This window comes from Suncus etruscus, chromosome 10 (genome assembly GCF_024139225.1).
Source record: "Suncus etruscus isolate mSunEtr1 chromosome 10, mSunEtr1.pri.cur, whole genome shotgun sequence".
NCBI classification, from domain to species: Eukaryota; Metazoa; Chordata; class Mammalia; order Eulipotyphla; family Soricidae; genus Suncus; species Suncus etruscus.
Genome location: NC_064857.1, coordinates 107,345,314 through 107,358,797, shown reverse-complemented (window position 1 = coordinate 107,358,797; position 13,484 = coordinate 107,345,314). Strand labels below are relative to the sequence as shown.

The following is a 13,484-nucleotide window of genomic DNA, read 5'->3' as shown; positions in this document are numbered from 1 at the left end:
GCTAGCTGTCCTGCCCAGAGCCCCCATCATACCAGTCAAAAGCCCACGAAATCCTGGCATGTGGAGTGTTCTGGTCCCAGCCGAGCCTCTGTGGTTTTTGGATGCCTAGGAAGGATTTCTCACCCCCTCCCCCCAGGGCCCGATTAACCAGGCGTGGCCCTGAAGACCCGCCTGGTGTGGGGGAATCTTGTTCCCCTGGACTAAGTGGTCAGCCCAGGGGTCCTATGGCTAGCTGTCCTGCCCAGAGCCCCCAACATACCAGGCAAACACACCAAGAAATCCTGGCATTCGGAGTGTTCTGGGCCCAGCCAAGGCTCTGCAGTTTTTGGATGCCTAGGGAGGAATTTCTCACCCCCTCCCCCCAAGGCCCGATTAACCAGGCGTGGCCCTGAAGACCCGCCTGGTGTGGGGGGAATCATGCTCTCCTGGACAAAGTGGTCAGCCCAGGGTCCTATGGCTAGCTGTCCTGCCCAGAGCCCCCATCATACCAGTCAAAAGCCCACGAAATCCTGGCATGTGGAGTGTTCTGGTCCCAGCCGAGCCTCTGTGGTTTTTGGATGCCTAGGAAGGATTTCTCACCCCCTCCCCCCAGGGCCCGATTAACCAGGCGTGGCCCTGAAGACCCGCCTGGTGTGGGGGAATCTTGTTCCCCTGGACTAAGTGGTCAGCCCAGGGGTCCTATGGCTAGCTGTCCTGCCCAGAGCCCCCAACATACCAGGCAAACACACCAAGAAATCCTGGCATTCGGAGTGTTCTGGGCCCAGCCAAGGCTCTGCAGTTTTTGGATGCCTAGGGAGGAATTTCTCACCCCCTCCCCCCAAGGCCCGATTAACCAGGCGTGGCCCTGAAGACCCGCCTGGTGTGGGGGGAATCATGCTCTCCTGGACAAAGTGGTCAGCCCAGGGTCCTATGGCTAGCTGTCCTGCCCAGAGCCCCCATCATACCAGTCAAAAGCCCACGAAATCCTGGCATGTGGAGTGTTCTGGTCCCAGCCGAGCCTCTGTGGTTTTTGGATGCCTAGGAAGGATTTCTCACCCCCTCCCCCCAGGGCCCGATTAACCAGGCGTGGCCCTGAAGACCCGCCTGGTGTGGGGGAATCTTGTTCCCCTGGACTAAGTGGTCAGCCCAGGGGTCCTATGGCTAGCTGTCCTGCCCAGAGCCCCCAACATACCAGGCAAACACACCAAGAAATCCTGGCATTCGGAGTGTTCTGGGCCCAGCCAAGGCTCTGCAGTTTTTGGATGCCTAGGGAGGAATTTCTCACCCCCTCCCCCCAAGGCCCGATTAACCAGGCGTGGCCCTGAAGACCCGCCTGGTGTGGGGGGAATCATGCTCTCCTGGACAAAGTGGTCAGCCCAGGGTCCTATGGCTAGCTGTCCTGCCCAGAGCCCCCATCATACCAGTCAAAAGCCCACGAAATCCTGGCATGTGGAGTGTTCTGGTCCCAGCCGAGCCTCTGTGGTTTTTGGATGCCTAGGAAGGATTTCTCACCCCCTCCCCCCAGGGCCCGATTAACCAGGCGTGGCCCTGAAGACCCGCCTGGTGTGGGGGAATCTTGTTCCCCTGGACTAAGTGGTCAGCCCAGGGGTCCTATGGCTAGCTGTCCTGCCCAGAGCCCCCAACATACCAGGCAAACACACCAAGAAATCCTGGCATTCGGAGTGTTCTGGGCCCAGCCAAGGCTCTGCAGTTTTTGGATGCCTAGGGAGGAATTTCTCACCCCCTCCCCCCAAGGCCCGATTAACCAGGCGTGGCCCTGAAGACCCGCCTGGTGTGGGGGGAATCATGCTCTCCTGGACAAAGTGGTCAGCCCAGGGTCCTATGGCTAGCTGTCCTGCCCAGAGCCCCCATCATACCAGTCAAAAGCCCACGAAATCCTGGCATGTGGAGTGTTCTGGTCCCAGCCGAGCCTCTGTGGTTTTTGGATGCCTAGGAAGGATTTCTCACCCCCTCCCCCCAGGGCCCGATTAACCAGGCGTGGCCCTGAAGACCCGCCTGGTGTGGGGGAATCTTGTTCCCCTGGACTAAGTGGTCAGCCCAGGGGTCCTATGGCTAGCTGTCCTGCCCAGAGCCCCCAACATACCAGGCAAACACACCAAGAAATCCTGGCATTCGGAGTGTTCTGGGCCCAGCCAAGGCTCTGCAGTTTTTGGATGCCTAGGGAGGAATTTCTCACCCCCTCCCCCCAAGGCCCGATTAACCAGGCGTGGCCCTGAAGACCCGCCTGGTGTGGGGGGAATCATGCTCTCCTGGACAAAGTGGTCAGCCCAGGGTCCTATGGCTAGCTGTCCTGCCCAGAGCCCCCATCATACCAGTCAAAAGCCCACGAAATCCTGGCATGTGGAGTGTTCTGGTCCCAGCCGAGCCTCTGTGGTTTTTGGATGCCTAGGAAGGATTTCTCACCCCCTCCCCCCAGGGCCCGATTAACCAGGCGTGGCCCTGAAGACCCGCCTGGTGTGGGGGAATCTTGTTCCCCTGGACTAAGTGGTCAGCCCAGGGGTCCTATGGCTAGCTGTCCTGCCCAGAGCCCCCAACATACCAGGCAAACACACCAAGAAATCCTGGCATTCGGAGTGTTCTGGGCCCAGCCAAGGCTCTGCAGTTTTTGGATGCCTAGGGAGGAATTTCTCACCCCCTCCCCCCAAGGCCCGATTAACCAGGCGTGGCCCTGAAGACCCGCCTGGTGTGGGGGGAATCATGCTCTCCTGGACAAAGTGGTCAGCCCAGGGTCCTATGGCTAGCTGTCCTGCCCAGAGCCCCCATCATACCAGTCAAAAGCCCACGAAATCCTGGCATGTGGAGTGTTCTGGTCCCAGCCGAGCCTCTGTGGTTTTTGGATGCCTAGGAAGGATTTCTCACCCCCTCCCCCCAGGGCCCGATTAACCAGGCGTGGCCCTGAAGACCCGCCTGGTGTGGGGGAATCTTGTTCCCCTGGACTAAGTGGTCAGCCCAGGGGTCCTATGGCTAGCTGTCCTGCCCAGAGCCCCCAACATACCAGGCAAACACACCAAGAAATCCTGGCATTCGGAGTGTTCTGGGCCCAGCCAAGGCTCTGCAGTTTTTGGATGCCTAGGGAGGAATTTCTCACCCCCTCCCCCCAAGGCCCGATTAACCAGGCGTGGCCCTGAAGACCCGCCTGGTGTGGGGGGAATCATGCTCTCCTGGACAAAGTGGTCAGCCCAGGGTCCTATGGCTAGCTGTCCTGCCCAGAGCCCCCATCATACCAGTCAAAAGCCCACGAAATCCTGGCATGTGGAGTGTTCTGGTCCCAGCCGAGCCTCTGTGGTTTTTGGATGCCTAGGAAGGATTTCTCACCCCCTCCCCCCAGGGCCCGATTAACCAGGCGTGGCCCTGAAGACCCGCCTGGTGTGGGGGAATCTTGTTCCCCTGGACTAAGTGGTCAGCCCAGGGGTCCTATGGCTAGCTGTCCTGCCCAGAGCCCCCAACATACCAGGCAAACACACCAAGAAATCCTGGCATTCGGAGTGTTCTGGGCCCAGCCAAGGCTCTGCAGTTTTTGGATGCCTAGGGAGGAATTTCTCACCCCCTCCCCCCAAGGCCCGATTAACCAGGCGTGGCCCTGAAGACCCGCCTGGTGTGGGGGGAATCATGCTCTCCTGGACAAAGTGGTCAGCCCAGGGTCCTATGGCTAGCTGTCCTGCCCAGAGCCCCCATCATACCAGTCAAAAGCCCACGAAATCCTGGCATGTGGAGTGTTCTGGTCCCAGCCGAGCCTCTGTGGTTTTTGGATGCCTAGGAAGGATTTCTCACCCCCTCCCCCCAGGGCCCGATTAACCAGGCGTGGCCCTGAAGACCCGCCTGGTGTGGGGGAATCTTGTTCCCCTGGACTAAGTGGTCAGCCCAGGGGTCCTATGGCTAGCTGTCCTGCCCAGAGCCCCCAACATACCAGGCAAACACACCAAGAAATCCTGGCATTCGGAGTGTTCTGGGCCCAGCCAAGGCTCTGTAGTTTTTGGATGCCTAGGGAGGAATTTCTCACCCCCTCCCCCCAAGGCCCGATTAACCAGGCGTGGCCCTGAAGACCCGCCTGGTGTGGGGGGAATCATGCTCTCCTGGACAAAGTGGTCAGCCCAGGGTCCTATGGCTAGCTGTCCTGCCCAGAGCCCCCATCATACCAGTCAAAAGCCCACGAAATCCTGGCATGTGGAGTGTTCTGGTCCCAGCCGAGCCTCTGTCCCATGTTACATATCTTGATATGAAGTATGAAGGAATGTGTAAAGAAAATTCTTCAGCATATTCACTTCCATACATAAAGCCTTTTCTGGTGGAAATTAAAGCATCTAGTAAAACCACCAAAAAACAAACTTTACATGAATAGGTTGCTGGACTTAAAAGTTACTATAAATTGGGGCCAGAGAGGTGATACAAGGGGTAACATTTGCCTTGCATGCAGCTAACCGAGGTTAGACTGTGGTCTGATACCCCAGCGTCCCATATGGTCCCCCAAGCCAGAGGTGATTTCTGAGCTCATAAGCAGGAGTAATCCCTGTCACTGGGTGTGGCCCAAAAACTAAAAAAAAAAAAAATAGTTACTATAAATTTGGTGGCCAGAGGGATAGCAAAGCGGTAATCCTGACATCCCATATAATCTCCCAAGCCTGCCAGGAGCAACTTCTGAGCTCACAGCCAAGAGTAACCCATGAGCACTGCTGGGTGTGACCCCCCCCCCCAAAAAAAAGTTACTATAGATTTTGATTATGTTTTTAGTAAATTTTCTTCTTTCTCAAAACTATATATACATATATATTATATATATAATATTTATCTAGAAAAGTACAGAAAATCTTCTAGTGTTGATTATTCTCCAATATATCTGCTTAAGCTTTCCTGTGTGAAGTAAGATTTTAAAAGCTCTTCCAATATTTTGATTAGTCTGATAATCACAAGGTAATATAACTTCTCATTTTCAGATATTTGAGCTGGCATCAAATAGATTCTTTAAATTAAAACACATCTGTATATCTTTAGTTCAAGATTCAAAGGTTCAATCCTGGCTGAAAGACAGTAAATTCCTGTAGGGAAAAAATCTAAGGGATGACAAAACAGAATAATAATTTTGGGGCTGGAGCAGTGGCGCTGAGTGGTAAAGCATCTGCCTTGCCTGTGCTAGACTAGGACGGGACCACGGTTAGATCCCCCAGAGTCCCATAAGGTCCCCCAAGCAGGAGCAATTTCTGAGTGCATAGTCAGGAGTAACCCCTGAACGTCATTGTCACTAGGTGTGGCCCAAAAACAAATACAATACGCAAGCCAAAAAAAAAAAACCCTTAATGATAATCATTGTCTAACGCAAGGAGCTAATCACATTCACAAAACAATGGTGCTAAAAGATACAATGCTTGCAGATAATCTTACCCAGTAAAATTTAAATACCAAAATTATCAAATTGTCCTAAGTCCTCCCATAATCTTTTGTTTGTTTGGGGCTTTGGGGGGCTACCCTTAGTGTTTAGGGCTTACTCCTGGCCCTGAACTTGGGGATCACTGCTGGCATGTCCTGGAGGACTACATCTGGTTACAGAAATCAGACTTAGGTGAACAGTGTGCAAAGCCAGTGCCCTACTCACTGTACTCTCTTTCCAGCTCCCAAAATTTTAATAGTCTTTTTCTAGAAGGATTTATGAAAATAAAAAGTTGAAATTTAGCATACTTTAAAATTTATACTCAAGCAAAAATATGAGCATAAAATTATTTCTGTTTGAAGTTAAATTTCACTAAATCTGCAAATAGGCTGGGAAAACCAGCCCTATACTTAAATGAATGACCAGGCAGTTTACCACAAGGGCATTTCCTGTACAATCTCCCATTTCTTATTATCATAACTCACACAATTTCCACAACCCAATGAATTTACCATATTGCCAGTAAGCTGTTCACCCAAATTAAATTGACATGCCCATATGGCTTCATATTCCTCAGAAATATTTGGTAAATAAGCCCATTATTTGCTGTAAAATAGCACCAAAAAAGCAGATGATCTTCACATAAGGCAGTAAATTCATACTTGGAAGCTTCTTCAAAGATGCATATTCTTTCCTATAACAATCCCACAAGGAGAGGTGGTAACAGGATAATCTTGAAATGTAGTGACTACTCAACAATCCCTATTTGCAGATTCACAATTGTAAGCACTATACTTAAAAGATAAAATTTAACTTCTGTCCTAGTCCATTCTGAGCATATTACTTCTATGTAGATTCAGCCACCACACAGTCAGATTCTACCAAACAAGTCTGTTTTCAAACAATTTTCAATCTTTTTGGTTTTCAGTTTGTGCATTCCAGATTTAAATTAGGAAATGTCATCATTAGGCCATGAGTCACTGTCAATTTTCAGTTTCAATATATAATAAATCTCCAGGTTCTAACAGATCATCAATCTATTAATCCCTATATAATGATCCTATAGTAAAGATCAACCCTAGGGTAGACACGGCAGTTATCAGTGTTGCTTTCTTACTCAGGATTTAATACATTGGATTGACACATTTAATTTTGAACAAACTCTAGGAGAGGTCCCACTTCTTGCAGAGGAATTCCAAACTGCACTTCCCTAAAACTAGTTTATAATACTGAATCTAACTATTTAGGACCTGATGGTGTCCTGAAGGCTCATCAAGAGAGTGTAAGGTTCAACTTTGAAAGTATTTCAATCTCCCCAGCACTAGGAGAATGCACAACAGAAAGCCAGCTCATCCAACCCCAGAATAGAAAGCCCATCTCTGAGTGAGACTAAAGATACCTTTCCGGAAAACTTCCATTTACCATTTATTTTCCTATTGTTACCCCTTCTCACCAAAAATTAGATAGGACATGTATGTTAACAAAGAAAAGGAAACAGTTCCAACAAGGGGGGGGGGGGGGAAATCTAGCAATTTAAGAAACTTCAGGCCAATTGCTAGATTTTATGTGTGTGTATTTTATTAATGCAAATTAATAAACAAGCACCATCTCACAAATTTTTCCATTTTATGAAGACAAGTTCCAGGTGTTGTAATCAGGATAAAACTAATATTTGTCCAGAAGTGGTCTCCTTCTTTGAATGGGAAGATGTTTGCAATCTTGAAACCCATGAAGCAAGACTAAAATAATGCATTTTGTCATGTGACTTTATGGGTAAGAACATAATATAAAGAAAGTGAAGCAGCTCATTTCAAGCAATCAATAAATTGCACAAACAAAATGATGTTGGTCTCCCATCCTGGGCTTCGTCCCAATAGACCATCACCCTGTTTAAATTTTTCAAAAATTCTAGCTTATAAGCTCTATAAGTAAAACCAGAATGATAAAATCTGAGGACGTGGGAAATTGAAAGAGGAAGAAGAAAATCCACTTGCTTGTGCAAAGCATTGGGCTTAATGGGGCAGGAATCCACTTTCTTGGGCTCTACAGAAAGTTTAGTAACCCACACAGTACCACTGAACATATGAGGCAGAGTCTACTTGTCAGTGATCTAGCCAAAAGCAGACTACACAATCACACATATAGATTTATTTGACTCCAAATCTTAACCATTATAGAACAGTCAAGATAAAATTGCACATATCATAAAGCTACCATGACTACACTGCAAATATGACCTGGGCCTGAAAGATACACAGGACATATTCCCAATGAAATGCACATCCTCTTGTAAAGTTACCTCAATCAATTCTCAGTGATCTAGAGCTGGGCCTAAGCTATAGCTAACATTTCATTCTGCAAAGGGACAACTTAGACAGCATCTTCCAATTCCAGATTTCACTGGCAATCCCAGTCCACTGCTGCCGAAACATTTGCCTCTTCCTATGTAAAATGTTGCTGAGTGGATGCTGAGATGAGGGTCTGACAAAAGAAGTGCACCTCACAGAGCCTTTCTGGCTTATCAGTCTTGCACACGGCAGAACAAATTTTCTACATGACTGAACCTAGTGAAAGAGAATGATGGTGGGTTCATAGAAGACAGTGGTATGAAGATTTTGCCACACCCGCTTCCATCAAGTCAGAAGCACAGATTTCTGTATCACATTTCTCTATGGTGCTTGTTAAAATAATTTGTGGTTCTTACTAAAAATGCATGCCTCCAAGGCAAGGGAGTCAGATTAAAGAGTTTGGCCTTCACACCTTATGTCCCCTACTCCACCACCAGCATCACTAGGGATACCCCTAGAATTCCCAGAGTTCCATCAGATATGAGTCCCCTAAATCCCCTAGAACTGTTGGAATTGAACAGCATCACATTATCTTGCAAGCAGCTGATCCAGGACCAAAAGTGGTTGGTTCGAATCCCCGTGTCCCATATGGTCCCCTGTGCCTGCCAGGAGCTATTTCTGAGCAGACAGCTAGGAGTAACCCCTGAGCACCGCCGGGTGTGGCCCCAAAACAAAACAAAACAAAACCAAAAACAGAAACAGCATCACATTATTAGTCTTGAAGAAGCCCTTGAACATTGCTTGGAGAATCAAAAACTGCACTTCAACAGGCTCTAACATATGACTCTCATATAGAACCACCATCCAGGAGCTAAAAAGATGCTGGGGGGGGCTTGTCTTGCACACAGCCAACACAGATTTGATCCCTGTTTCCATATATGGTCTATTGAGCACTACCAAACGTGATCCCTGAGCATAGAGCCAAGAGTAAACTTTAAACACTGCCAGGTGCATGCCAAAGAAAGAGGAGAGAGACAGAGAGAGAGAGAGAGAGAGACAGAGAGACAGAGAAAATCACCATCTTAAAAGTCATATTGTTATGAAGACAGTCTCCATCTCCATTTCCCTGCCATATTTTTGAGCCTTCAGTGCCCAAGCTAGAAAAGATGGGAAGCCCCTCCCTCACTATGCCAGCCTATAGCAATCATCTCTGTATTCAATTATTAGTTTATTATCATTTCCTCTCTAGCACAGATCCTTCTTCAACTTGCTTAATATCCTAATTGCCCCCCCCCTTTTCTTAGAAAATGTTCATATCATAGATATGCTTTACATTTGTCCATATACTGTGGCCTTTGGAGAAGAAGACCATGAAGCACTGTGCTTTCTAAAACATCTGCGCGTGCACGCACACACACACACACACACACACACACACACACACACACACACAAAACATCACTCCAGCCCCATTTTCTGCACTCTGGAGTCATGCAGAAAAGATGGTGTCAGCAGCAGGTGCAGTGTGGCACCAGTCTTAGAAAAACTCAAATGTGGGTGAAGAGGCACCAACGAGGCCAGAATAAACTCCACCACATTGGTTGTTCCCAATTGGAAACTAAGATCCAGTGAGGTCAGACCTTCTAAAACTGCAGAAGGACATGAAAATTCAAGAATTTTCTTTTACAATTTCTCCATTTTTAGTTGTTGGCAAGAAATTTTTTTTGGTTTTTTTATTTTTTCATGTATAAGCATAAGGATTCTGGGTTTTATATGCCAGTTTTGCATTTGCAACATCTGCTCTGGTAACTTTTTAAATGAAAATTAGGAAAGGATGATCCAGGTATTGTGTGCTAAGTGGGGCCTCCCCCAGATCCTTAGCAAAGTCTTAAAACTACTGCAGGCTGGAAAGCCTGTGGGGTTTAAAACCGGAGTGTAGCCTCCACCCGGAGCAATTCATACAAGCCTTTGATTCGCCCACTGTTATCAGCCTTCTAAGAGCAGAGGCAAAATTTAAATTCCTTCTTACTAACCAAAAAACTTGCATCAAGTTCTCAACATGCCATTGTATTTATCACTCAGACCTGAGACCAGCCCCCATCCCATCCTGTTTTCATCAGACCCAAACCCACTTAGCTCCCACAGCACTCTGTGGCTCCTTAGATCTGGGCTAGTTCAGGCCTAATATGGCCACTCCAATCTCTGAAAGCCTCAGATGAATCCTTCCTCTGTGCCCTGTCCCATCTCAGAAATTCAGGATGAATGTCATCCCACAAGATCTTGGTTGTAGTCTGCCAAATATTTTTCTATAATTGTTTCCCAAACCCCAGTAGACCATAAACTCCAAGGCTACCACTGACTCCTCTATTTCTTTTTCTCCCCTTTATTCATTAAGATGCCCAGGAGCCATTTAAGAGATATTTATAAATGAACTGCAGTGTCATTTCCACAACAGAATTATGAGTAAGGCATTTGAAAATTCTGCAGGGCTTTCAATTTGTAAATATACAAATTTTATATTTGTATGGCAGATTCTACTGACCAAGTCCATTATCCCTATAAAGCTCAAAGGCCCCCACAAATATTAACATTTTTATTTAAAAGTTCTAGAGGTTTGGGCCTGAATGACAGTACCATGTGGAAGACCAGGATTTAATCCTAGGCACTCAGCCTGGTCCCACAACCCTGTTGAGAATGATCCCTGGATACAAAGCCAAGAGTAAGCCCTGAACACCACTGGGTGTGGCTTAAAAAATGAATGAATAAGGGCCCGGAGAGATAGCACAGCGGTGTTTGCCTTGCAAGCAGCCAATCCAGGACCAAAGGTGGTTGGTTCGAATCCCGGTGTCCCATATGGTCCCCCGTGCCTGCCAGGAGCTATTTCTGAGCAGACAGCCAGAAGTAGCCCCTGAGCACCACCAGGTGTGGCCCAAAAACCAAAAAAAAAAAAAAAAAAAAAAATGAATGAATAAATAAAAATCCAGGAGGTTCTTAACACAAAGGGTGAAAAATTAGTATCTGTGTGTGTTAACAAATACTAACTAGGCTTATTATGATAATTTCCTCAAAATTTAAACAAGTATTATGAAATTAATATAAATTGCATGTCGATTATACCTCCACTTAAAACTAAATCAGGAGGAAGGAGAAAAATAAAAAAGTTCTTAGATGATAGACTCTGAGATTGCAAAAGTGTATTTCTTCCTGTAATACAGAATTTTCTTAGCCCAAGCAGAGGAGGCAAATACTGAGTTGAATCTACAGAAATTGACCCACTATTGTGCATTAAAAAGAAAAAATAAAGGAAAAGTTTTCACCGAAATGGAGAGCAATAAGGTGAAAAGAGTAGAGGCAGCTCATAAGGACCAGCTTACAGTGAGCTGCAGGACAGCTAAAGCAGCACTTGGAAACATTGCAGCATCCCCAGTCTGTGCTGCCTTGGCTTGGTTCACACTTTCATTTATCAGTATCAGGGTAGGGGTTGCAGGGAGTTCTACTCCACAGCTGGTGTGTCATTCCCTTTGATAAGTCCTAAATTGACTGTGCTATTCCTCACCAAAAAAGCTTCCTACAGTGGGTATTTTTCATCACATGCCCTTTCCGGAGACAGAGCTCGACGGTGTCAGAGAACTGCTGTGGAATGAGGGAGGGAGGCACATATTGTTCACAGCTTCATAGGTATGACGTTCTGAAGGCTAATGCAAACGGAAGCAATCAGGCCACATGGCCATCTCTTGACCTGCCTACCACAGCGATAGGGGAAGTGGGAAACCCCATACAATTCTACTAAAGCCTTTTGAATCTCATCCTTTATGTTTGGGGACAAAATTTAAATGTGTGGGGGGCACAGATCTGTGATTTCTGGGATCCTAAGCAATACCCCCCTTGTCTGAAGGAAGTGTGATCTAACTCTGGTGGACACGAGGGGTAGTAAGTGAGTGAAGGTTGGAGATCGCTGTGGGACCCTTACATGGGAGCCAGAGAAAATGTTCTGCAATGCTGCTGCCCATCATTGTGCCACTGAAGGGCCACTACCCTTTATCCGCGACAGAGATGCCTCGGCTGTGTGTTGATGTATTGATCCTATTTTTAAAAACATCTCCACAGATCCTCAAACTGCAGCGGGTGAGGTGGATGGGGTTAATCTGGAGGAGATCCGAGAATTTGCCAAAGCTTTTAAAATCCGGCGCCTGTCGCTCGGCCTGACCCAAACTCAGGTGGGACAGGCTCTCAGTGCCACAGAGGGGCCCGCGTACAGCCAGTCGGCCATCTGCAGGTAACCCGCGCCCGCATGCTGTCATCTCTCCTGGCCACTGGGGCCTCGTGTGTCCCCTCAGCTCAGCTTTACTTCATGGGGGGGCTGGGAAGGGGACACAGCTGAGGGGGACAACAGGGGAAGCAAAGAGGGAATTAGTGCCTCTGATGAAAATTACTGATGGAATTGTTGGCGTTGTGAATACTGATGGGAATAAAAGTGCCCCAACAGATTGGGGAGACTGGCTTGATAACTCCTGTCAACTCTCAAAGAACTTCCAAGGCAGGAACTTGGATCAAAAACAGTTGGGACAGTTTTCTTCTGGAAACTCCCTGCCCCTCAAAGCAAGGCTGGACATTGCCATTCATTGCATGTTCTGCATATAGTTCCCAGCCCCAATGGGTGTCCAGATTCCCACAATCGTTCTATGGACGGCTCTCAGAATTCTCCAAGAAAATACACATGCGAAAGAAAATCAGGGGCCGAGAGACAGTGCAGGGCCAGGGCACATGTCTAGCATGCCCCCAGTCCAGATTAGATTCCAGGCACCACATCAGCAGATGCAGTCCAGGAGGCCACCACATTTCTGAGGTGACTCAGGTATATCTAGAACTGCAGGACACGTGTCTTTCCGTCTCCTGAGCATTGCTTGGGAGTTCCCAACACTCCTACCCCCCCCCCAAAAAAAAAGAAAGAAAAGAAATGAATCAACTAGTAAACTCAAAGAAATTTTTTAAATGCCTTCCTAGATATATGTTTATATATACAAATTTATGTATACAAATTTAAAAAGAACCAGCCACTTTCGACGACTCTAAAAGCAACATTGAGAATCTGGGCAAACCTTGTCTCCTGTCCACCTACTCCCACCAAAAATATATATTAAAAAAATGACAGAATCCAGCCTTGGTTATGTTTGAGTTGATATGGGTCAAGCCGCTGGAAGCCAACCCCATGCATGCATGTGTGTGTTTTGCACTAATGCCATGTTTATGCATGAAGTAACAAAGGCACTTCAGTAAGAGCTTTTTCCTCTTGGGCAATGCCTTATGAATCCTCCTCCATCAGGAAAAGCCAAGAAACCAACTCTAAACTCATTTAAGTGGATTTTGTTCTTGGTGATCCATGAAATGCTGTCTTTTTATCTGCTCTTTATACTTTTAATGTATTCCCCAAAGGACGAAAGTGTACTTTTCCTGCAGTTTAAGACTAAGGTTATAAATAACATCAGTATGGGGTAGTAGCTTGCAGCTCACATTTTGCTCAATGATTTTCCATAAAACCCATTGATTGTTGTTAAATACAAAAAGCACCATAGGATCCTCTCACTTCTATTGCCTCCCCTACTGTTTTTTCTTATAAGATACCTCCCTGTAGAAAATAACCTTTATTCAGTCTATACAAGGATACTACTGCTGGGAAATTTGTTTCAAGGCTTGTATATGTTATTCCAAACAACATGTACAGAAGCATCACCACTAACAAGCAGCATCAATGATATGAATACAGTTGCTCCCTGTTGGGAAACATTAATTTGGTTTCATCTTGACAGCCTAGTGATATAGGAAGCCACAGGTTT

The 13,484-nt window shown here is 46.9% G+C and overlaps 1 protein-coding gene across 1 annotated transcript in view; it reads left to right on the top strand.

Moving 5' to 3' along the window:
- Positions 1-13,484, top strand: part of POU6F2 (POU class 6 homeobox 2) — a 593,519-nt gene that overhangs the window by 576,880 nt on the left and 3,155 nt on the right. Inside the window, exon 9 of the mRNA XM_049781867.1 lies at positions 11,758-11,926. Within this exon, the coding sequence (XP_049637824.1) occupies positions 11,758-11,926 (169 nt within the window). The remainder of the gene's footprint in view (positions 1-11,757; positions 11,927-13,484) is intronic.